The 23273-nt window shown below is 43.1% G+C and overlaps 1 protein-coding gene across 1 annotated transcript in view; it reads left to right on the forward strand.

Annotated features, from left to right (window-relative positions):
- Positions 1-23273, forward strand: part of NEB (nebulin) — a 234641-nt gene that overhangs the window by 165797 nt on the left and 45571 nt on the right. Inside the window, exons 98-112 of the mRNA XM_055120062.1 lie at positions 687-884; positions 1375-1479; positions 3182-3286; positions 4312-4419; positions 7133-7240; positions 9603-9710; positions 10900-11004; positions 11103-11207; positions 12628-12726; positions 13092-13202; positions 17761-17865; positions 18446-18550; positions 19226-19330; positions 22102-22206; positions 22359-22463. Coding sequence (XP_054976037.1) covers positions 687-884; positions 1375-1479; positions 3182-3286; positions 4312-4419; positions 7133-7240; positions 9603-9710; positions 10900-11004; positions 11103-11207; positions 12628-12726; positions 13092-13202; positions 17761-17865; positions 18446-18550; positions 19226-19330; positions 22102-22206; positions 22359-22463 — 1677 coding nt within the window. The remainder of the gene's footprint in view (positions 1-686; positions 885-1374; positions 1480-3181; positions 3287-4311; positions 4420-7132; positions 7241-9602; positions 9711-10899; positions 11005-11102; positions 11208-12627; positions 12727-13091; positions 13203-17760; positions 17866-18445; positions 18551-19225; positions 19331-22101; positions 22207-22358; positions 22464-23273) is intronic.

Consider the following 23273-nt stretch of genomic DNA (forward strand, 5'->3'; position numbering starts at 1 on the left):
GTGAAGTGAGGAAGGGAAAGGACACAGCCTCAAGAAGCAAATTGATTGCTTCCTTCTCCACCCGTCTTGATCATCTGGGGAAGTGCCTGGGAAATCTAGGACAGATGAAATCTTCAATGAAGCTCTGCAGGGTACAGACCTTGAGTCTTACCAGCCGGAGTGATAGCATAGTGGGTAGGGCATTTGCCTTGCACTCAACTGACCCTGGTTCTATCCCCGGCATCCCATAGTGCCCCGAACACTGCCAGAAGTAATTCCTGAGTGCAGAGACAGGAGCAACCCCTGAGCATTGCAGGTATAACCCAAAAAGGAAAAAAAAAAGAACAATATTCTTTGGTCAGGTGCCTAACAGTCTTGATCTCTCTGGGATAGATTATTACATATCTGAGGGCTTTAGTTTATCAGGATAAACATAAATGTGAAGGGCTTTCTTAAGGAGTAACTCTTCCAGGAGGGGGACCAGAGATCGAGCAAACTCCTGCCAGGATCAGCATTCCAGGACAGTATTCCATACCTGGACCCTAGCGGTCTGGATTCTCGCTCCCAACATGCGCTGTTCCCAGCTGACCCTGTTCCCAACTTTCAGTTCCCAGCTGAAAGTTGATTAGATACCTTAATTTCCTTGGTATAGGGTTGAGTCCTGCACCATTTCTCATCTAACTGGCATGTTATTTTTCACTTCCCAGCGTCTGTACAGGTCAGTGTATGAACAGAACAAGATGAAAATTCACATGGTGCCCGACATGGTGGAGATGGTCACTGCTAAGGATACTCAGAAGAAAGTGAGCGAGGTTGATTACCGCCTGCACCTCCATGAGTGGATTTGCCACCCTGACTTGCAAATCAATGATCATGTCAGGAGAGTCACAGATCAGATCAGTGACGTAAGTCCTTTGCTTGAGAGTATGCCCCCACCATAACCCCCATGCAGACCCCCACAAGAAGCCAAATCACCTCTTCATTTCTCAGCCTCTTTCCATGATTGCTCTCCAGTTTCTTCATGGGTCTGATTGCTTGCCAGATCAGTCCCTTGGTTGCAAGGCTCATATTGCCTTTGTGTTCATGCCATTGATGACTTCCAATTTTTTTGTTTTGTTTTGTTTTTTGGGTCACACCCAGCGATTCTCAGGGGTCACTCCTGGCTCTGCACTCAGAAATACTCTTGGCGGTGCTTAGGAGCCACATGGAATGCCAGGGATTGAATCTGGGTTGGCTGCATGCAAGGCAAGCGCCCTATCCCCTGTACTATTACTCCAGCCTGAAGTGACCTTCATTCTACAGTCTTCTTGGATCCAGAAGTGCCCAGGGTCTTTGGTGTTAAAGTGACAGTCCAGTTTTCTTTTTTCACCCTTTCCATCTGTTGCAATCTTCTAGATTGTGTACAAGGACGACCTCAACTGGCTCAAAGGCATTGGTTGCTACGTGTGGGACACTCCTGAAATTCTCCATGCAAAGCATGCTTATGATCTGCGTAATGATGTGAGTTTGCCTTGGTTTTGGTCCCTTTGCTTGTTTGCTTTTTTGTTTGTTTAATATCATTCTTTGTCTATGGAATCTGAAATCAAGGGGAACGTATGGTAAGTAGGGAGATGGTCACTGGTCAGATGTGTCTTAAACAATCTTGAGGGTGGATGAGCTGGAGAAAGATGTCAGGGAATAGTGAGCAACAATTTCTTAGAAGTGCACCTTTTCCCGTTTCTTAGATGAGATCGGGTGCATTCAGGGTGGTGTGGCTATAGACTCCATTTCTTAGAAATGCATTATGTTAAAACAAATGCCATTTCTTAGGAAGGCATTCCTGTTGTTTCTTGTGAGAGATGCAATACCCACCAGTGAAGTGAGGAAGGGAAAGGACACAGCCTCAAGAAGCAAATTGATTGCTTCCTTCTCCACCCATCTTGATCACCTGGGGAAGTGCCCGGGAAATTTAGGACAGATGAAATCTGCAATGAAGCTCTGCAGGGTACAGACCTTGAGTCTTACCAGTCCAATGAGGCAGCCAGCAAGCTGCAACTGAGTCTGCCTGTTCTATTTGTTGGCATGAGAAATGATGCATATTTGGCATGATTTCTTGAGAAATCATGGACTCAAGCTGAAGCAAGAATTGCTCTTTGCAGGAAAGGAAAGTCAGTCCTAAACCTTACCCAGGCTTTTCAGGTCTGTCACCTTTCCATCACAGGAAATAATTTCAGGAGAAGAGGACTAGTGAAGTAAAAACAAGTTATTCGAGAACTAAAGGGAGGGATGAGCGAGGTAGATAATCAGGGGCTTCAGAGTGCAAAAAGCAAGTGCACATCCAAGCCTGGATGTGTGGGCCATTTCTCCCAGAATGGGGAAAATGCACCCAAAGTTAATAAAGTCCGCCTCTCAGACAGATGCGGGTCTTTGAGGAAGTCAAGAAAGTCCATATCTCAAGAGGACATGGGGCAAGTCTCACCTCTCACTCTACCAAGTTAGTTCATACAGTTTTCCCAAACTGCCCCACCACAGTCCGTTGCTAGAGTGGTTGCCAATGGGGAGAATTTGGAGCAGTTGATGGACTTTTGATGTTCTTTGCATGACTTTTGTTCCAGCAACGGAGCCTCTTGTCTCTGGGGTCTGGCCACCTCTCAGGAGCCATACTTTTAATTAGCCTGGAATTCTGCATCTCAGTCATTTTCTGGACTCCTAACATGGTTCCAGACAATGCTTTCCCCAGCTTGCTGTACCAGGGCCCCTATCTTTCTTGTCTGCAACACTATCTGTGTGCACAAGCTGTCCTATTGTCCTCTGCTGAAGAGACCCTGGCTCTTCAGTTTGTATTATTTGAGGCAAATGAATGAGCATGCTATTATCATATAGAAAATCTCATTTGCATAGATTTTTATAATGTTATATACAGAATCTATTTGTAAGAAGAGGCATATCATCAGCAAATTAATAGTGTAATCAAGACTTGAGGAAGAAAGTTTAGCTAGGCTAGAAGAGTCGTTGCCAAGCCTCCTATCAGACTCTAGAAGCTCCTTGGGATCCTAAGCATTAATTACACTGATTGCCATAAAATTCAAACACATCATATTCTGTTGAGTAAATGCTAATGAGTGTAAATGCCTGGAGTTCAGAATCAAGCTATGCAAAGCAGGGTCTGGTTTGCACAGACTCTGTGAGGAGTTACTGACACTTTCTTTCTTTCTCTTCATAGATCAAGTACAAAGCTCACGTGCAGAAGACAAGAAATGACTACAACCTGGTCACCGACACCCCGCTCTATGTGCAGGCTGTCAAAAGCGGAAAGCAATTCAGTGATGTGAGTGTATTGTCATTGTGGACAGGAATAAGGTGGGGCGGGGGGGGCTGCTTCTTGGGCAGGAGTAGCTAAGCAAAACCAAGGTTGGGCAATCCTGCTCCTTTTCCAATCCAAAGTTTGAGCTAGTGACCTCGAAAGTACTTAAGATCCTGCTCTTGCCTCTAATTCGGGATATACTCAAGGAGTTCTCTTGAGTGGAGTTGTGAGCCTCTTAAAGCTATGGAAATCTGGGTATTTTAGAGCATGCAGGGTTTGGTTCTGGTTTCCAGAGCACTGGTTTCTGCCTCACTGTCTAGGCCATCTAATAAACGAGAATAAATGAGGTGGGATTTAAAGATGTCCTCAGAGTCCAGCTTCTCCTGCACATCATCTCTGAATGTGGGGCACACACAATCCGTCTGTGCCTCAGCACCCTTCCATAGACCACGGGGCAGGGGTCTGTAAACAGCCAGTGTGGCCAGACTCAGACCAGGACAGACAGGAAGTGACTGATCTTAGTAACCTCACTGGTTAGTTGTTCTGTGCCTCCAGGGAAGAAAGCTTGGAAGCCTATTATTTAGACTCAGACTGGTCAACCACCATTGGCCTGAGCCAGGTCTTCCACTTCCTTCTCAGTGTGAGATCCACAACCTGACTCTGACCTGATTGGACAAGATACAGTAACATGGCAACTAGAGTTTTGGAGGCAGCAATTTTGTTTTTGCCTCTCAAGCAGGGCTCAAGTGGTGCTGGGCCCATCTGGAGGCTGCTGGATTCAGCTGTGTGGGCCTGATAGTTCGACACTCCTCCACAGAGGTGCTGGGGTTACCAGGACCACTGAGACAGTCTCCTGAGCATCTTCTTTGTGCTTTTGTTTTATGATTCCGAGATGAAGCCTACGGTCTTACAGATGAGGAATGCACTCTAGCCCCAAGTTCCACCCCCTGCAGACTGCCTTTTTACTCTAAGAAAGACATGGGTCTCCACATACTTGGCATCTTGCTGACTGTTTCAAAACAACTCCCTCTGCCTTTCTCTGTACCCAGGCTGTCTACCACTACGACTATGTGAACAGTGTCAGAGGCAAAGTGGCCCCAACGACGAAAACTGTGGATCTAGACCGGGCTCTTCATGCATACAAGCTGCAGAGTGAGGTGAGAACTGACAGGATGCTGGTAGACAGAGCTCCAGGACACAGCCAACTGCAGGGCCAGCCCAAGGCCTCTGGAGACATGACCCTAACTTCAATGCTGTTAGCTTGGGCTCATGTGTGTAAACACACACAAAAAGAGGAGGGGGCACACACCGAGCACAGGGCAGCAGCACTCTATCTCTCCCGCCGCCCGCGTTCGGTAGTCTCCAGCCGCTTCCCCCACCCTGGGAAGGTTGATGGCGATGATGAGGCAGGTGAAGGAAGGAACGAGGGCCCGGCTGGTTGGTCTCTGTTGCAGTTTATTCCATTCCCATCTCCATTCTCCTCTGAGTCTCCTCCTGCTTCTTCCTTCCCCATGCTACTTCATTCTTCTTCTCCTCTGGATCTGGATCTGGATCTGGATCTAGCTTCTCCAGATCTGGCACTGGGACTGGCTGGAACCCAGCCCACTCTTACAGCCTAGTTAAATCCCCAAGCATGAGGGGTTGGGGCTTACACATAGGTGTGGTCACAATCAATAGGGGTAAAATTCTTTCCCTCAGGGGGGATGCTTCTTCTAGGACCGATTGTCTTTCAGCAGGACACCCACCCAAGAGTGGAATCCCATGGGTGTGTTTCTCTTCTCCTTGCCCAACTAACATATAAGTATTCATAATATTAGTAATTTTGTATGGACACAGCAAGAGATGTATTAAGCTTATAGAATTGCTCTCCTGGGGTCATCTCGATCTTAGACTACAGTGCTCAGGCCAGATTAGTCTTTCCTATCCCTAGCAGGGTCCTAGTCTCGTCATTGCTTTTGGATCATGACAACATTTGTCCATGACCAAGCTCTTAACTTATAGTTAATCATTAGGCACTTTGGCCAGGCCCATCTCGATGCCAGTGTAGCAATAACTCACCGCTTGCCCTGGGTCCATCCCATCCCTCGTCGGGACCCTGCTTTTGGGGGTGCTAGGAAGTAAGGGCAGCTGAGGCTTAAGTCGAGAAAGCAGATGCCTGGGAATGAATAATATTTGAAGCCACTTAAATCCCATGTTACAAAAGCATATTGACAACTGTCTTTCTTCGTCCATACAAAAAGGACATTGCTTTAAAGTAAACTATTCAAAAGATATAAGGAGAGGAGCAAGGCAATATTAACTTACAATACAAGTTCACTGTCCTAGCAAGGTCTGACCTTACAAATTAACAGAGTATGATTAGGGGGGAAAGCTGATTAACTGGTTGGGGAAGAGAGCATAGAGAAGTGGTTACATATAGACAAAGGAATGGGAATGACTCAGGAGCACTTTGATGGGTGTGACCCATCAAAGTGGGTTAGGCTCTTTGTGGCAAGGAGAACAGGATATACCAATGTTATCTTAAAATGTTTAGAGATTATTACCAGATAAACCCAAACTCTTATGGTAAGGGAGAAAGGACAAACCAATGGTATCCTACACTCATGCAGTTCTATTTGTATGAATTGCAAAAGAAAACAAAACAGAGCATCCCTGGTCTTCCCTCTTGACTGGCAGGCTCCTCTTTTCAAGCAATCAAACCAGCCTGGGGCATTTTCTGGAACAAAGTTTACAAGTTGCACACACAATAAGGACCAGTTGGGGAGAGATAACACAGTTAGTAGATAATACAGTTACTGCCTTTCAGGCAGCAAATCCAGGCTTGATCCTTGACATCCCATACAGTTCCCAGAGCACTGCCAAAAGTGATTCCTGAATACGGTGCCCGGAGTCACCCCTGAACACCACTGGGTGTGGCCCAAACACAAAACCAAAGAACCAATCTATGATTTGTGCTGTCAAAAAGTTAAACAGGGGCAGTGCTCATCAAAAGCTAATTACAAAAAAAGATAAAACTAGGGGGGTAGCGAGCCCATAGTGCAAAGCGTAGGACATTTGTCTTGCACATGGCCTGCCCTGGTTCGATCCCCGGCACCCCATAGGGTCCCCCAAACACTGCCAGGAGTAATTCCTGAGTGCATGAGCCAGGAGTAACCTCTGAGCATCGCTGAGTGTGACCCTAAAAGAAAAAAAAAAGAAGAACCTAGAAATTGCTGCCGGGGTTTAGGAAAGAAGGAAACTGGATTCCACTCATGGTCTAATATCCATATTGTCACCTGGTGCCACCATTTTGACCTCCACTTTAATGCTACCCTGCAATATTGAATATTTAAAAATAGCTTGTTTTTTAAAACAAAAATATTTGAAATACTGTTCTCATGTCTGTAGTTCCCCTGAACGACAGATAAAGATGCTTAGACAGAAACATCTTTCTGTCACAGCCAGTTGCTGAGCATCCGGTCTCAGCCCAACCTGCAGCCAAATGCTCTGTTGACAAGGGAGAGGAAACCCTGCGATGAGGACTGCCTTGGCCATGCTGGCTTAAACACCATCCAAGGGGGTGACAGCCAAGGTGGTTCTTGATCACCAGTTTTCTCTACATCCTTGCAGTATAATATGCACTCAGCAGGGCGCTTGCTCAGAAGCACAGATAGATTCACTCTAAGTTCCCTCACACTTTGCTCTCTCTTTCCAAAACAATAGGTCAAGCACCCCTGATACTGGGGCTTTAATTTTTCCTTCAAATTGAGCCATCGAACATTAATACAGTAAATATCTGGTGGAAAGCATGTGAGCTCCACAGGACTGGTTTCCCTGGGGTTAGCTCATTGATGCAGATGTCATTTAACGTTCTCTTTTGCGTTCTGGCAGAATCTGTACCGAGGAGCTGGCCTGCGCTCCCTGCCCACTGGATACAGACTTCCCGTTGACACCCCTCATTTCAAACATGTCCAGGACACTCGATACATGAGCAGTTATGTAAGTAGCCTCCTCCCCGTGAAGATGGGGTCAGAATTGGCCTGGGGGATGCTTGCACTCATTAAGAGCCTAATCACCCTCTTCAGTCACACCCTGAAGTTTTAGTGTGATTAAAATAAACAGGAGGGGGCCAGAGCAATAGCACAGTGGGTAGGGTGTTTGCCTTGCACGAGGCCAACCCAGGTTCGATTCCCAGCATCTCCTGAGTGATTCCTGAGAGCAAAGCCAGGAGTAACCCCTGAGCATCTCTGGGTGTGACCCAAAAATTAAAATAAAATAAAATGAAATAAAATAAATGGGAGGAGAGACCTCATTTTTCAGAGGTGATATGGAATTAGTCAGCAATGCTTGGGAAGCCATCAGGCTTAAGAGCATCCTGAAATATCCCATCATATACTGGAATTGCAATTTTTTCTTCTATTTTTTTTGGTATTATGAGAGGGGTGTGTGTGTGTGTGTTTGTGTGTGTGTGTGTGTGTGTGTGTGTGTGTGTGAGAGAGAGAGAGAGAGAGAGAGAGAGAGAGAGCAAAGTAGTTCTTTAAATAGTACAGTGAGTAGGGTGTTTGCCTTGCAAACCAACCTCCAGAATCCCATATGGTCCTCCCAGCACCACCAAGAGTAGTTTCTGAGCACAGAGCCAAGAGTAACCCCTGAGCATCGCCGGGTGTGGCCCCAAAACAAAACAAGCAAAAAATAAATAAAATAGTTTTTATTGAAACTTATTTAGAAAGACGGGAGGGGCTAGAAAGGGAGAAGTCCATATTTGAGAGAGAACACAGGCTTCTCCGGAGTGGGACCAAGTAAGCAAAGAAACAGACAAGCAAGGGAGATCGTACTCTAGGGAGAACGTCTTAAAGAGCAAGATGAAATTGCAATTTTTTAATTAATTTGTAATTGCAATTTCTTATACATACTACTATTGTGTGGCTATAGTGTTCTCTTTTTCTGCAATGCATCATTGCAACAGATAAGATGTTGCACCGGGGCCAGAGAGAAAGAGAGTAAATTGGGTAGGGCACTGACCTTCTGCTATTTTCCAACAACTTCTCAGCTTTTCAAAATTTCTAGGTTGAAACTTGATGCATCTACCCCACCAGCAAGGCCTAGAAAAGTTTTAGCTTTCTCCATGATTCTAGCCTACGGGCCACTCCCACGAAGCAGTCTCAGTGACAGAATAAGCTCCCCTTTTTGGGTTGCCCTTCAAAGTCTGGGAATCAAGCCTGATGGCCTGGCAGTGCCTGTGACACAATATTATGATCCCAAAGCAGAGTCACAAAGAGAAAAATCCAATATATCTTTTTTAAAGATTAGTTCCCAAAGTCACTCAACAGTTCTCAAATATTATTGCTTCCTGTTCACAATAGCAAAAATCTGGAAACAACCCAAATTTCCTAGAACAGATGACTGGTTAAAGAAACTTTGGTACATCTACATAATGGAATACTATGAGCTGTTAGGAGAGATGAAGTCATGAAATTTGCATATAAATGGATAGACCTGGAGAGTATCATTCTAAGTGAAATGAGTCAGAAAAAGAGGGACAGACATAGAAGAACTGCACTCATTTGTGGAGTATAAAATAACATCACATGAGGCTGACACCCAAGGTCAGTAGATACAAGGGCCAGAAGATTGCCCAATAGCTGGAAGCCTGCTTCATGAGTGAAGGGAAGAATGCAGATGGAATAGTGAAGGGATCACTAAGAAAATGATGGCTGGAGGAATTAGTCGGGATGAGAGATGTGTGCCAAAAATAAATAATGGACCAAACATGATGACCTCTCAGTGTCTGTGTTGCAAGCCATAATGCCTAAAAGTAGAGAGAGAGTATGGGGAATATTGTCTGCCATGGAGGCAGGAGGAGGGTGGTAAAGTGTGTGTATGGCCGGGGGGGGGGGTAATACCAGGGATATTGGTGGTGGGGAATGTGCACATGTGCACTGGTGGAAGGATGGGTGTTTGATCATTGTGTGAATGTACCCAAACATGAAAGGTTGTAACTATCTCACGGTGATCCAATAAAATAAAAAAAAAAAAACAGATATTGTTGCTGCTTCTTTGCATTTTCTAATTTCTTCCCCATGGTGGAGCTAAAATTATAGGTTGTCTGGTAGGTTGAAAACATTCCTATACAGGGTTTCATCAAGGCAACACTAAATATTAGTCCTTTCTAGATCTGGTTTTATTAACTACCAAAGTAATATCTAAGGTTTGATATAGCATCAAAATTTTGTCCTTTTTATTCTTTTCTCTAGTTATTGGTTAAAGAGTCAATTTCAAATGCAAACGCTCTCATTCATTTGCAAAATAGAATTCTGCTCTGTGCTTACAAATCAATGGTCTCTCTGCTTCACTTTTTCAGTTCAAGTACAAAGAAGCTTATGAACACATCAAGGCAAATGGATATACACTTGGACCCAACGATGTTCCGTTTGTCAATGTTCGAAGGGTCAACAATGTGACCAGCGAGGTACTGTGCTTTCCTATTGGGGTTGGGGAGATATAGTGGGATATTAAGTTTCAAAGGCCATTGTGCTGTTTGTGAAACATTAAGAATTAATTCTTTTCATCAGTAAATGTACACATCAACAAGGAGTAAAAGGTCTTATGGTCACCATTTTTTTACAAGAATTTTATTTTATTGAATCACCATGTGGAAAATTACAATGCTTTCAGGCTTAAGTCTCAGTTATACAATGCTGAAACAACCATCCCTTCACCAGTGCCCATATCCCACCACCAAAACAAAAACAAAAACAAAACCCACACAGTACACCTCCCATCCCGCCCCCCCCGCCTTGTAACTGATAAGTTTCACTTTACTTTCTGTCTACTTTGGTTACATTCAATATTTCAACACAAACCTCACCATTATTGTTAGGAACCCCACTAGAATCAGACCTGTTGTGAAGAGAAATGAAATCGCGCAGCCGCAGTAGCAGCCGCACAGTTTTGGATTTCTGTATTTTAACAACTAAGTCCAGGAAGATTTCTTCCGGATATTGGATCATTGCAAGCTTGTAAACCCCATCTGTGGTCGTCATAATATGGCGGTCCCCATGCCCTTCATCCCCGGAAAGGAAGAGGCGAGAGAGAGAAATACCTTTCCCCTCCTGGGCAGGCACGGGGCCACGGCTTAGGTCTCAGGCTGGAGACATTCTGCAAGGAGCTGCCCATGCTGAAAGTAGTTTATCTGGGTCTGGATTCATGCTCGTGCAGCTGCGGAGAGGCCGCACACACGTGCAGCCCCCAGGATCACATCTCAGCGGCAGCTATGGTCACCATTTTGATACTGGAATTCCACATCAGATCTTCTCTATTTACAATTGCCACTGTGAGCTGCAGGTCCATTATCATGCAAATTGATTCCTTTTTTGGCCATTTATATTCAAACATCTTGAGTAACCCTGCAGTTTTCTTCAGACTTGTGACCCTGGTCTTCTACAGGACTGTTTGTGTTTCTAATTTTCTAATTACCAACCATCAATGGTTTCATACTCAGAATTATTCCCTAAATAAGATTGAAATTTTTTCCTAAGATCAATCATTTTCTGTATCCTAATATTTCTCCTTGTGTCACTATATGTGAAGTTTGTTGATTAATACATAGCTCTTTCTCATCCCTCATTAAACACCTGGAATGTTTTCCCCCCAAATAGAGACTGTATCGACAATTGTATCACAAACTGAAAGACAAGATTCACACCACTCCCGACACCCCTGAAATCCGCCAAGTCAAGAAGACACAAGAGGCTGTCAGTGAGGTGGGTGTTTTCTTGAGGGAGAAACCATAGTGTGAAACTGGTGATATATGTCAAGCATGGGATCTCTGACTTATGTTTTTGGATGTGCTTCTTTGCAGCTGATATACAAATCAGACTTCTTCAAGATGCAAGGCCACATGATCTCACTGCCATATACACCGCACGTGCTCCATTGTCGCTATGTGGGAGACATCACCAGTGACGTAAGTGTCCGTAGGAGTGCTGGGGGAGCTCTCACCCTGAGGCAGGCTTCTCTTGAGCAGTCAGTGGTCTTGGAACAGTCCTTTCCAATAAGTTCTTCTAAATTGAGTGTATGATTTGGAAATGACCGAGTATAAGTAGGACCCTGCATTTCTCCAACTTTGAAAACAATTGGTAAGAGGACTACTTAGATGAAACAAGAATAATACTGTTCACTGCTCTCCCTTCAACACTGACCCTCTAAGCTCTGTTACATTTTTGCATCTTTGATCTGCCCATTTTTAAGCAACTTCCTGCTGCTGTCTTTGCCTCCTTTTCTTAAAAGACTGTCCTCAGACCTGGGAGATAGTTCAAAAGAATGGTATCTACAATTTGTGTGAAGGATCTCTGGGTTCAGACCCCAGTGATTGGGATTCCCCCGAGGAACAGCCCTGAGAACTGCTGGGTGTGGCCACAAAACCAAGCGTAAGAGATTACTGCTTTGAAGGCTGGGGAGATATACAGGGATTGTGGCACATACCTTACTTATGCCCGACCTGAATTCAATCCCTAGTAGCACATGAACTCCCAGGCACTAAGCCCTGGAGGTGCTTGACCACCAATTAGGTGCTCTTGGTGGTTTCTGGAGAAAAGCCAGAGCAGCAAAGCATTCTACAGTGCTCACACGGAACCATTAGCCTGATTGGACCAGTGTTATTGGGAGTGGCCTTTGGAGCCTTGAGAATCTCCTGCTCCTCGTCCCCCCCCACACCAAATAAATTCCCTTCAGCACTTTTCTCCCATGATATGTTAATAGCATAGTAGTAGTATTCTCTCCTCATTTTAAGGTCAGAGATTTGAATTAAAAACCTGTTATTTCTCAAAAAAGAAACAAAACCAGGGAGATACTACAGCAGATTGGGCACTGCCTTGTATGCGGCCAACTCAGGTTTGATCCCCAGCACCCCATATTGTCCCTTGAGCACCACTAGCCATAATTCCTGAGTGCAGAGCAGGAGTAACCTCTGAGCATCCTTGGAGTGGCCTCCCCTCAAAAAATAAATAGGAAAAAAGAAGAAAGAAAAAAGAAAGAAAGAAAGAAAGAAAGAAAGAAAGAAAGAAAGAAAGAAAGAAAGAAAGAAAGAAAGAAAGAAAGAAAGAAAGAAAGAAAGAAAGGAAAGAAGGAAGGAAGGAAGGAAGGAAGGAAGGAAGGAAGGAAGGAAGGAAGGAAGGAAGGAAGGAAGGAAGGAAGGAAGGAAGGAAGGAAGGGAGGAAGGAAGGAAGGAAGGAAGGAAACCTGACTTTATTGGCAAGCAAACTAAAGCACAGGGTAGACATCTTGAATCAAAATAAAAGATACATCAATAAAGTGGGGTCACTATCATTTTTGTCTCTGGTTTATATTTTCTCATGACCTAATATTTCTCTGATTTTGTCACATAGATTAAGTACAAAGAGGACTTGCAGATCCTGAAAGGACTGGGGTGCCTCCTGTACGATACGCCTGACATGGTCCGCTCCCGGCACCTTCGCAAGCTCTGGGTAAGTTCACAGCTTCCAGCGAGCAGCCCCCCTACTTCACTCCCACACCCTCCCTCTTGGCCCACTGAGCTGGACAGAGAGAACCTGTGGCTCCAGGATTTTAAGGGGAAGTGTACCATGAACCCACATGAGTACCTTTTGACCACTTTTGGGGGGGCTGGGGTGTTGGGGAGGAGGGGTCTCTGTCTCCTGTCAAAGGTTCTGGTGGACTTCATTTAATGACAGTAGTTTTTGTATCTGCCCAGGAAGTTATATAGGGTCCAGAGAGGACCAGCTTTATTTTGCAAAACAAAATTGATAGATGAGGTTTGGGCATCACATGCACTTCTTGAAATGATTGATTATTTTTATTCCCTGCTTTTTAGTCTAATTACCTGTATACTGATAATGCAAGGAAGATGCGTGACAAATACCAAGTGGTCCTTGACACACCAGAGTATAGGAAAGTGCAGGAGCTGAAGACACACCTGAGTGAGGTAAGGATCCTTAACCTGTCTCCGCAAGGGACTCCTAGAAACTTCATATTTTAGGCAACAACCTTAGGCAGAAGATCTCACCTCTGCCCTTCATTACAGAAGGGCCCCCATGTCTAAGTGGGTCAACTGATTTTACTCTGCCTTCGTTTACTTATTGTATCCTTTTGTGTAAGATCATGTATTGATACTCACTCTACTTGTGAGAGACCTGTTGAGATTTTGCATGACAGGAAAGCTCTTCTATCTTAACTACTGTTATAGTTTCCAGACAACAGTAGGTAAGATAGGAGTTTATTTCACATCTGCAGTTCTTTAATCCCTATGATCAGGCGTCTGAATCCTGGCAATATTATTTGAAAAACCTTCAGTTGCTCCTTTCTCTGCTGCCTATTCATAATTCCAGGATCCTTAGCATCATTTTCATCTGGTACTGAGGCCCGTAGTGAATTATGAATGAAACTAATGCTATTTCACTCAGACTGTTGGTTCCTTGAGATCCATTCTTATTTAACTGTGTATCCTGTAGTGTCTGGACCAAAATAGGTGCCTATATTTGCCAATGACTAACTGTTCTCTGTAAAGGCAAATATATTCCATATATGCAAATGGTTGCTCATATTAAAGGCTACTTGGTTATTCTTATTCAGCCTGCCCACTTGTGGCTCATCCATCAGACTTCATAAAGCTGAGCTAAGTATTGGCTGCCGGGACATTTCGCTATCACCCCAGCCCAACCATTCCCATAGGTCGGAATGCTCTATAGGAATTTGTTATTTCCTCAGACTTAAAGAGTTTCTCTGGCCAACCAAAGTTTTCCCTCAGAGGAAGAGGTGTGCAGCTTCCTATACATCTCCAAATTCTACAATACTGATATCCCAGAAGGAACAAAACAGATTTAATGGGAAAGTAACACAGAAGCCAACTAAGCTCAATAAACTAAAACAATAACAAAGGAGCCTTAGTCAGAGTTGGGAAACATCCCCAATGGTGCCCGGACATGTTACGCACCAGGTCTGGACAGATGTGGAGCAAAGGATAATACCCTCTGGGAGCAGCTGATGGCTCTTCACTTTATTGCCAAATACGCATATATTTTATAGAGGGTCTTGCTTTACAGCAAGGTCCAATCACAAGTTTAGCATAATTGACCTAATGCCTTTCCAACTCTGCTTTGCCCTGGTCCAATCCCAATCAAGGCTAGATGCTGAGGTTAGGATGACTTGCTAAGCATATGTGACAGTTTCTGTGTCTTGGGCTCATGTGACTAGGAGGTCGAGTGAGGCTCAAGACTGGACACCTGGTACTGACACCTTGTTCTTGCCAATTTTGCCCAGATACTCCCTTTTTCGGATCCTCCCTTCTGGGCCGTTTTGCAGGGTCAGGTCTTATCTGCTCCAGTGCCTGTAGCCCTGTTCCACAAGTCAATCTGCAAGGAACAGCTTAGTAAACCCTCAACCAAGAACTTAATGACCCCATAGTGAGATATAACACTTTTCACAAACTTTCTTTTACTGAAGTATTTTTTGATAATTCCATTAGCTATTTAGTTGTGACAAGCAATATATAAAGAAATTATTTTGTGCCTGCTAAGGGAACAGACTTGAAATGTGGTTGGGAAAATAAGGACAGTGGTGGAGGGTCACACTGGTATCGGGATATCGAATGCCTATAACAGATCATTCGTAAACAAACTTTGTAAATGACAAAGTATAAATATGGGGGAAATATATATCTAAAAACAACACAATATTCTGAACTAGAGAATTCAGTTCAATAATGTAAATTTTTATTTATTTATTTATCTTTTTGAGTCACACCTGGCAATGCTCAGAGTTACTCTTAGCTTTGCACTCAGGAATTACTCCTGGTGGTGCTCAGGAGACCATATGGGATGGGCGGGGATACAACCCAGGTTGGCCACATGCAAAGCAAATGTCCTACCTGCTATTTTATCACTCTGGTCCATAATGTATTAAACTATAAGAGTTTAATTAAACTCTTTTTATTAAACTATAAGAGTCTCTGTGATGAACATTACAATATGGTGAGTTTTATGAAAATCTGTTTGTTGAACTTGTGAAAGCTGCTTGAGTCATGTGGAATAGTTCACCAGGGACTTGGGAAGGTGGTACTTTGTGATGTACAGAGAAAAAGTTCTATAAGAGCCCCGACTGGGGTAATGGTTGGAGAGCTTGGGGAGCAGGAGGATCAGATTTAAAGACTGTCACCAGTTTAGAAGCCCCTGATTCATAACCATTTTTTGTGGAAATGAAGGAGGAATCTAGGATGACTTTCCAAATTTCTGGCCTGTGTGACTAGGAAATCAAGGAATCACTTAGCAAAATAGAAGATAAGCAGCAACTTTGGGCTAGAGGTAGGAGCATATAAAGAATTCCATATGGAACATAAGAAGTCACTCAAGTTCAGAGCATTATGAAACCTTTAGGTCTGGAGCTCAGAAAAGACACTATAGATAAAGATTTGGGAGTGATCAGTTCAGAAGGATGGATGGTGAAGGTCACTTGTTCCATAAGATCAAGGAGAATCACTGCATCACTATTATCCCATTGCTCATTGATTTACCCGAGCAGGCACCAGTAACATCTCCATTTGTCTCTGCCCTGAGATTTTAGCAGCCTCTCTTTTCTTGTCTTTCCCAATGATTGGAGGCTCTTTTAGGGTTAGGGGGAATGAGACCTGTTATTGTTACTGTTTTTGGCATATCAAATATGAACTTGCCAGTTTCTGCCGTGCAGGTGAGATACTCTCAATAGCTTGCCAGGCTCTCTGAGAGGCATATATACATTCATATATATATATATATATATATATATATATATATATATATATATATCCCTCTATGATTTTATGGAAAATGAGTAGGGAGTCTTTTATGATTGTCACACGGCTGCAAAGCAGCCACATGGTCCAGGAATATGTTCACTCATATGTGAGGCTTGGCCTGAGCATGTGGAAAGTGGCTCAGAGTGTGATGGCGGTTGAGTAGTGGAGGTCGGCTGCAGGGGCTGAGTCCCTTGGGCAGGGAGGGTTCTCACCCATCCCCCTCTGGGGTGCCCTGAGTGAAAACAGACCCTGGCGTGGAGTCTGGTGGCATGGTTATGGGGGTCTCAATTTATAAAACAGACTCTGGCGTGTAGTCTGGTGGCATGGTTATGGGGTCTCAATTTATGCTCCCTTCTGGAAGAAGCAGCCATGAGTTCTGGAGGGTGGCCAATGAGAGATTACCTGGCGCCAGCAGGCGGTGGCTTATGGGTGTAACCCCGGGTCTCCAGAGACTGGGGAAAGCAGGCAGAAGATCTCTGCTCCCAGGTCCCATTGAGCCCAGCGTCCAAGGTTACCTGGGTTCCGTGGGGCTTCACTCATGTTTGAGGCTTGGCCTGAGTATGTGGAAAGCGGCCTGGAGCGTGGCGGCGGTTGGATAGTGGATCAAGGAATGGATCAAGATCAAGGAGAATAAATAGGGTGAAAGGGCTCATCCTTCACTCCATCTGAGAGCAGTCTTTCGGAGAAGACAGGACTCCTGCCTGAGATAGGAGGACCCCGAGGAAGAGCAGTGGAGTGGAAGACGAGAGAGATTGCAGGAATTAAAAGTGCAGAGCAGTTTCAGGTGCTACGCAGAATCATTCCTGTATTGGACAGCTGTAAAGTTTGGGGGTTTCAATGAGAGTGACTCGGTGGTGTGGCAAAGGTGGTACCAAACTATGACTTTGAGAAATACATCCTAAGAGGAAAACAGAACAAAAACAGGCTACTTAACTATGGAAGGAAGGAGCAAGACTATTGTTAGTGGTTGGAAAAGGTTTTACTGAAGAAGGAACTTGAAGCTGTTTGCAGGTGAAGGGAGAGAGCCCGGGAAAAGGAGGGACGAAGACGCAGAGGGGATGAGGACAATTACAGGAACAGGGTCGTAGAGGAGACTCGTGAGAACGACTCTTGGACCCAGCAGGAGGATGGACTCTGCAGACTTCAGAATATCTTACTTTGTTTTGTTGAGGGTTTTTATTTGTTTGTTTTTATATATTTGTTTGTTTTAACTGAGATATACAGTTTCAAAGTTGTTCATGATTGAGTTTCAATCGTACAATATTCCAACACCCATCCCTTCACCAGTGCATATTTCTGTGTGTGTGTCTCTCTCTCTCTCTTATTTTCCTTTTCAGTCACTGTGGTTTGCAATATTGTTACTGAAAGATGATGGTGCATATCCCTTTACCTTCTTTCAGCAATCCGTTCTTGTCCAGAATGATCATTTCCAGCCATCATTGTCATGGTGGTCCCTTCTCAGTCCTAACTGAACTCTCTTCTCTTTTGTGGCAAGCCTCTACCATGGGCCAGTCCTTCTGGCCCTTGTCTGAGAATATCTTTTTTGATATGAGAAGTAAAATTGAAAAGGAGGGCTAGGAGGTGAATACATTGTTTTATTGGGCAACATTGAAATTGTTGCAGTGGAGGAGGGGGAAGATTTTACTGTGCAATAAGCATTAAAGTGCCTGCAGAGAATGTCACATGTTAATGGACGACTATGCTTTCCGTCTAGCTGGTGTACAGAGCTACAGGCAAGAAGCTGAAGTCCGTCTTCACTTCAGTTCCTGATACTCCTGATCTGCTGAGAGCCAAGCGAGGACAGAAGCTACAGAGTCAGGTACCAGTCTATAAGCAAACATTCATGAACTGCCCTGTTGGTATCGCAGTGGATGGCCAAGGGCATCTGGCCGTCCTGGTCAGTAGTCAACTCACATTTACTTTTTCCTTCAGGCAGGTTTGAGACCATTAATGTTGAGCTTTCTTTGAACTAAGGGGTATAGTAGTCTGCAATTTTACCCAGATAATAAAAATAATTGCTTGAAGCATTTATTCGGTTGACCTATCAATCCCAAACAATTGAAACCAAAATTCAAGTATTTAGGAAAAAACAAATTTAAAAAAATGAATGTTAAAGTTTGTATCAGAATCCTGTCATTCTTCTCTCAGCATTCTTTATCATATGAATTCAGAGTGGGCCACACTCAATAGTAAGACTATTCAATGACTGAAGTGCATAGAAAATCTGTGTCATGGTGAGAAAGGAAAGAACAGAAACACATGTAACAAACAAGCTAAAACCTGGGATGAGTGGATGCTGCCTCCCATCTAAGGATTAGTAAAGGACAAAGAGGGTTGAGTTCAAATAGCATTTGAAGGTTGCATCTCTCTAACATCTGACCCTTCCTCTGATTATTTAGTATCTGTATGTTGAACTCGCTACCAAAGAGAGACCTCATCATCACGCTGGGAACCAGACTACAGCTCTAAAGCACGCGAAAGACGTTAAGGACTTGGTCAGCGAGGTAAATGAAATATTCAGCATTGGGGCATTGAGAAAGAAAGAAAGAAAGAAAGAAAGAAAGAAAGAAAGAAAGAAAGAAAGAAAGAAAGAAAGAAAGAAAGAAAGAAAGAAAGAAAGAAAGAAAGAAAGAAAGAAAGAAAGAAAGAAAGAAGAGAGAGAGAGAGAGAGAGAGAGAGAGAGAAGAAAGAAAGAAAGAAAGAAAGAAAGAAAGAAAGAAAGAAAGAAAGAAAGAAAGAAAGAAAGAAAGAAAGAAAGAAAGAAAGAAAGAAATAGGGGCCAGAGCCATAGCACATCGGGTAGGGCATTTGCCTTGCATGCGGCCGACCCGATTGATTACCAACATCCCATATGGTCCCCTGAGCACCGCCAGGAGTAATTCCTGAGTGCAGAGCCAGGAGTAACCCCTGAGCATCGCTGGTGTGACCCAAAAAGAAAAAAAGAAAAAGAAAGAAGGGAAATCCTTTATTTAACCTCACCTGCTGCCTCTGAGCATAGAGTTTGTCAGTCAAGGTTATACTCAGGAGGATCAGGACACCAACAGCAAAGCTATTCTCTTAGCAACTATCATTTTTTGTATCCCTAGTCTAGATCTGTGGTATCGTCTAGGCCCCTGGAGTGAAAAGGATGAAAACACTGGAACTTAAGATTCACTCTCTCCTCTATCTTTCTCTTTTAGAAAAAATACAAGACCCAGTATGAAATGATGAAAGACAAGTACACACCAGTTCCAGACACGCCAATTCTCATCCGAGCCAAGAAGGCTTACTGGAATGCCAGTGATGTATGTACCCCTTCCTTCTTTCTTCTGTCTAGAGACAGCTGATCTGACTGCAAAAGCATTATAGCCACATTTGTAGTTTAAAACCTTGGCTTACAAAACAAATCAGGAAAAACAAGAAGATTGAAAAAATAAAAACAAACCAACCATGGGCGAGAGCTATAAGACAGGAGGTAAGGCGCTGACATGCCTTGTGTGTAGCCCCTTTGGCTCTGATGCTGGTTCTGTCCCTGACACCCCATGTTGGTCTCCCGAGCACTGCCACTAGTTACTCCTGAACACAAAGCCAGAAATTATCCCTGAGCCTCATATGGTGTGGTCTCCAAGCACCCACCCACCCCACAGAAAAAATTAAAAACCCACAAGAATAAACAATATAAGTTAGTCAAGGTTGAGAAGATACTAAAATCTATTGTTTTTCATATTGTACTTTGACCCTTCCTTGTAGTTCTTTTATAGCATTTCCTCGACATTTAATTGTTATTATTCATAAAAACCATGGTGTTGGAGTCAGGTGTATATAGTTTCAAATCCATCACTTGTCAGCTCTATAACTACATAATTCACCAGTTTTTCAAAGGCTGTCTTTCTACCTGTAGAAGAAGAATCAGAATTTTGATCAGTAAATTAGACTAAATAAGATCATGTCACTAACACTCCTGGAATAGCACTGGATTGTCAGCTGATAGAAAGATGGTTGTTCCCTTTCTTCTCTTGATCATTCGAATCATGTGAATAATACCCTTGTTATAAATAGGAGGGACGTATTTTTATTACCACACCACATGTTTAAGGACAAGACTGCCCTTTAATGTTAAAAAACTTATTTGTTAATAATGAAGATCAGAAATCAGTTTAGGGGTGTAGAGATAGCACTATGGGTAGGTAACTTGTTTTGCTAATGGCCAGTCCAAGTTTGATCCCCGGCATTTCATATGGTCACCTGAGCACTTTCAGGAGTAATTCCTGAGCACCAAGCTAGGAGTAACCCTGAGCATCACCTGGAGTGGCCCAAAAAATGAATAAAAGAAAGAAGGAAGGAAGGAAGGAAGGAAGGAAGGAAGGAAGGAAGGAAGGAAGGAAGGAAGGAAGGAAGGAAGGAAGGAAGGAAGGAAGGAAAGAAGGAAGGAAGGAAGGAAGGGAGGGAGGGAGGAAGGAGAGGGAAAGAAAGAAACAATTTACCCAGGGTAGATGCCAGGCCTTAACAATTTTGTGTCTCAACTGCAAATGCATCTAATCCCATCACCAGAACCAGCATCCTCAGAGGACACACTGAAACTTAAACTCAACCTAAAGTACATTGACCCCCCCAATCGTTCAGTTTAGCAATACAGTACTAGAATTTAAGGTCTCTAAAATGATTATATCCATCCTTAAACATGTGAAAGGATATAACAAATTGGAACAATATAGCAATTTTACAATTTTGTCAAAATATTCACTTGGGTCTGAGAGGAATTTGCTAGTCAAAAATCTGTTTGTTGTTTAAAATGCAAATTGAGAAAATGATACTTTCATTAGTTCCAAATTCTCTGCCCCAGGAAAGCTCTAGTTTTCTTGTGACATCCCATCTTTTCCATTGCAAGGTTACCAAGTGAATACAAATTTGGCCCAAGTATATGCTGCGTTTCCATTTTGCAGCGGGGGCAGGGGTGACCACAGAGTGAAGCCGGTCCCAGGAGTGCCCTCTGCTCCACTGACAGCGCCATTCCTGGGACTCCAGTGGTATCAATAGGATGACTCTAACCCTTAAATATCCAGCGCATCATGGGTAGTAACTGGCACTACATTCATTTTATCATCCCTGGTTATCTTCAGATGCAGTGCTAAATAATGTTATGAATTTATGCATCTGAAAAACAAAGTTAAAGTCAAAGAAAAATCATTGTTTCATTCTCACCTACTCAACAAGACAAGATTAACTGGAGGCTAAAAACAGATTGTTCAGAAAAACATCTAGCTTGTCTAGATGGATAAATCTTTAACAGTATTAGATTTAAGATCACACTATAGCCTGTTAAATACCCAAAAGAGATTACAATGACATAAAGCTTCAGGATTGCTTCTTAGAGAATGTATTTTGAAACCAAACCTTGAAAACTAAATCTTTCTCCTCTCTCTATGTATATTAGTATAACTTAGACTCAACAAGGTTATTTTTGTTTGCTTTTCCTCCTCCCAAGGGAATTTTTATTAATTTTCCATTTAAACAAACTTTTTTAGTAATTTAAATGTACAGGGGGGAATGATAGCACAGCAGGTAGGGTGTTTGCCTTGCACACGGCCAACCCGGGTTCGATTTCTCCATCCCTCTCGGAGAGCCCGGCAAGCTACCAAGAGTATCTCGCCCGCACAGCAGAGCCTGGCAAGCTCCTCATGGCGTATTCAATATGCCAAAAAACAGTAACAATAAGTCTCACAATGGAGACAATACTGGTGCTTGAGCAAATGTGCAGAGGAATTTCAAAGATAATAAAGTTCCCAGATACCTTATACTTAGCTTGCCTTACTGTTAGTGTCTTTACATGCTGCATGGTAGGTCTTTCATGGTCAATGAGCTGATATTGATTCATTATTATTAACTAAAATCCATACTATATTCAGATTTCTTTTTCCTACTGACCTTCAATTTCAGGATGTGAAATGTGGTTTTTAATCTCTCTCTGAGATATTTAATCACTTCTAAAGAGAAAAGAGAAAATTCAAGAGAATTCAAACTTAAAATCATTTAACTTGAGAACCATTTATAATTCATGTGCTTTTTCTATTTTCAGCTACGCTACAAAGAAACGTTTCAGAAGACCAAAGGGAAATACCACACTGTGAAGGATGCTTTGGACATTGTTTACCATCGCAAAGTCACAGATGACATCAGCAAAGTAAGTCCCTTTTATGTGCCTTTACTTGGGGGCTCAATTGTCCACCAGTACTTTTAAGAGTAGCTTCTTTCTCCTAAAAAATCAATTTGAGATATGTGGATATATTTCTTCATATTAACTTTGGGTAATGCTTTAACATTTCCTACCCCCAGGTGAAATACAAGGAAAACTACATGAGTCAGCTGGGGATCTGGAGGTCCATTCCTGACCGCCCAGAGCACTTCCACCATCGGGCGGTTACTGACGCAGTCAGCGATGTGAGTCTAGAATTCTTCTATTAGGGTGCATAAACTTATAGTCCTGTCTGACTTAGCATAACAACTGAGAGAAAACTTAGCTATACTTTTGATCTTGTGATGAATGTTTAAATCATAAAACATCACTTAATGACTGAACTTCTACTTGGGAGAAAGAAAAATATATTCAAACTTATAAACCTAACTTTTTTGTAAATGTGACCTATCATTTTACATGCCTGGAAAGGACAAGAACCCTCATTTGTGGAGTATAGAATAACATCACATGAGGCTGACACACAAGGACAGTAGATACAAAGGCCAGGAAGATTGCCCCATAGCTTGAAGCCTACTTCATGAGCGGAGGGGAGAAGGCAGATGGAATAGAGAAGGGATCACTAAGAAAATAATGGCTGGAGGAACCAGTTGGGATGGGAGATGCATGCTGAAAGTAGATAATGGACCAAACATGATGACCTCTCAGTGTCTGTGTTGCAAGATATAATGCCCAAAAGTAGAGAGAGAGTATGGGGAATACTGTCTGCCATGGAGTCAGGGGGAGGTTGGGAAAGGAGGGGCATACTGGGGATATTGGTGGTGGGGAATGTGCACTGGTGGAGGAATGGGTGTTTGACCATTGTGTAATTGTAACCCAAACATGAAAGCTTGTAACTATCTCACGGTGATTCAATACAATTTTAAAAATAAATTTTTTAAAACAATGTTTAAAAATTTAAAAAAGGAAAACACATGCATCACCCAAAAAAGAGCCTATTTATGACCAATTGAAAAGACAACCTCATAGGGCCGAGCAAAAGTACAATGAGTGGG

This window comes from Sorex araneus, chromosome 1 (assembly GCF_027595985.1).
Source record: "Sorex araneus isolate mSorAra2 chromosome 1, mSorAra2.pri, whole genome shotgun sequence".
In the NCBI taxonomy this organism is placed as follows: domain Eukaryota; kingdom Metazoa; phylum Chordata; class Mammalia; order Eulipotyphla; family Soricidae; genus Sorex; species Sorex araneus.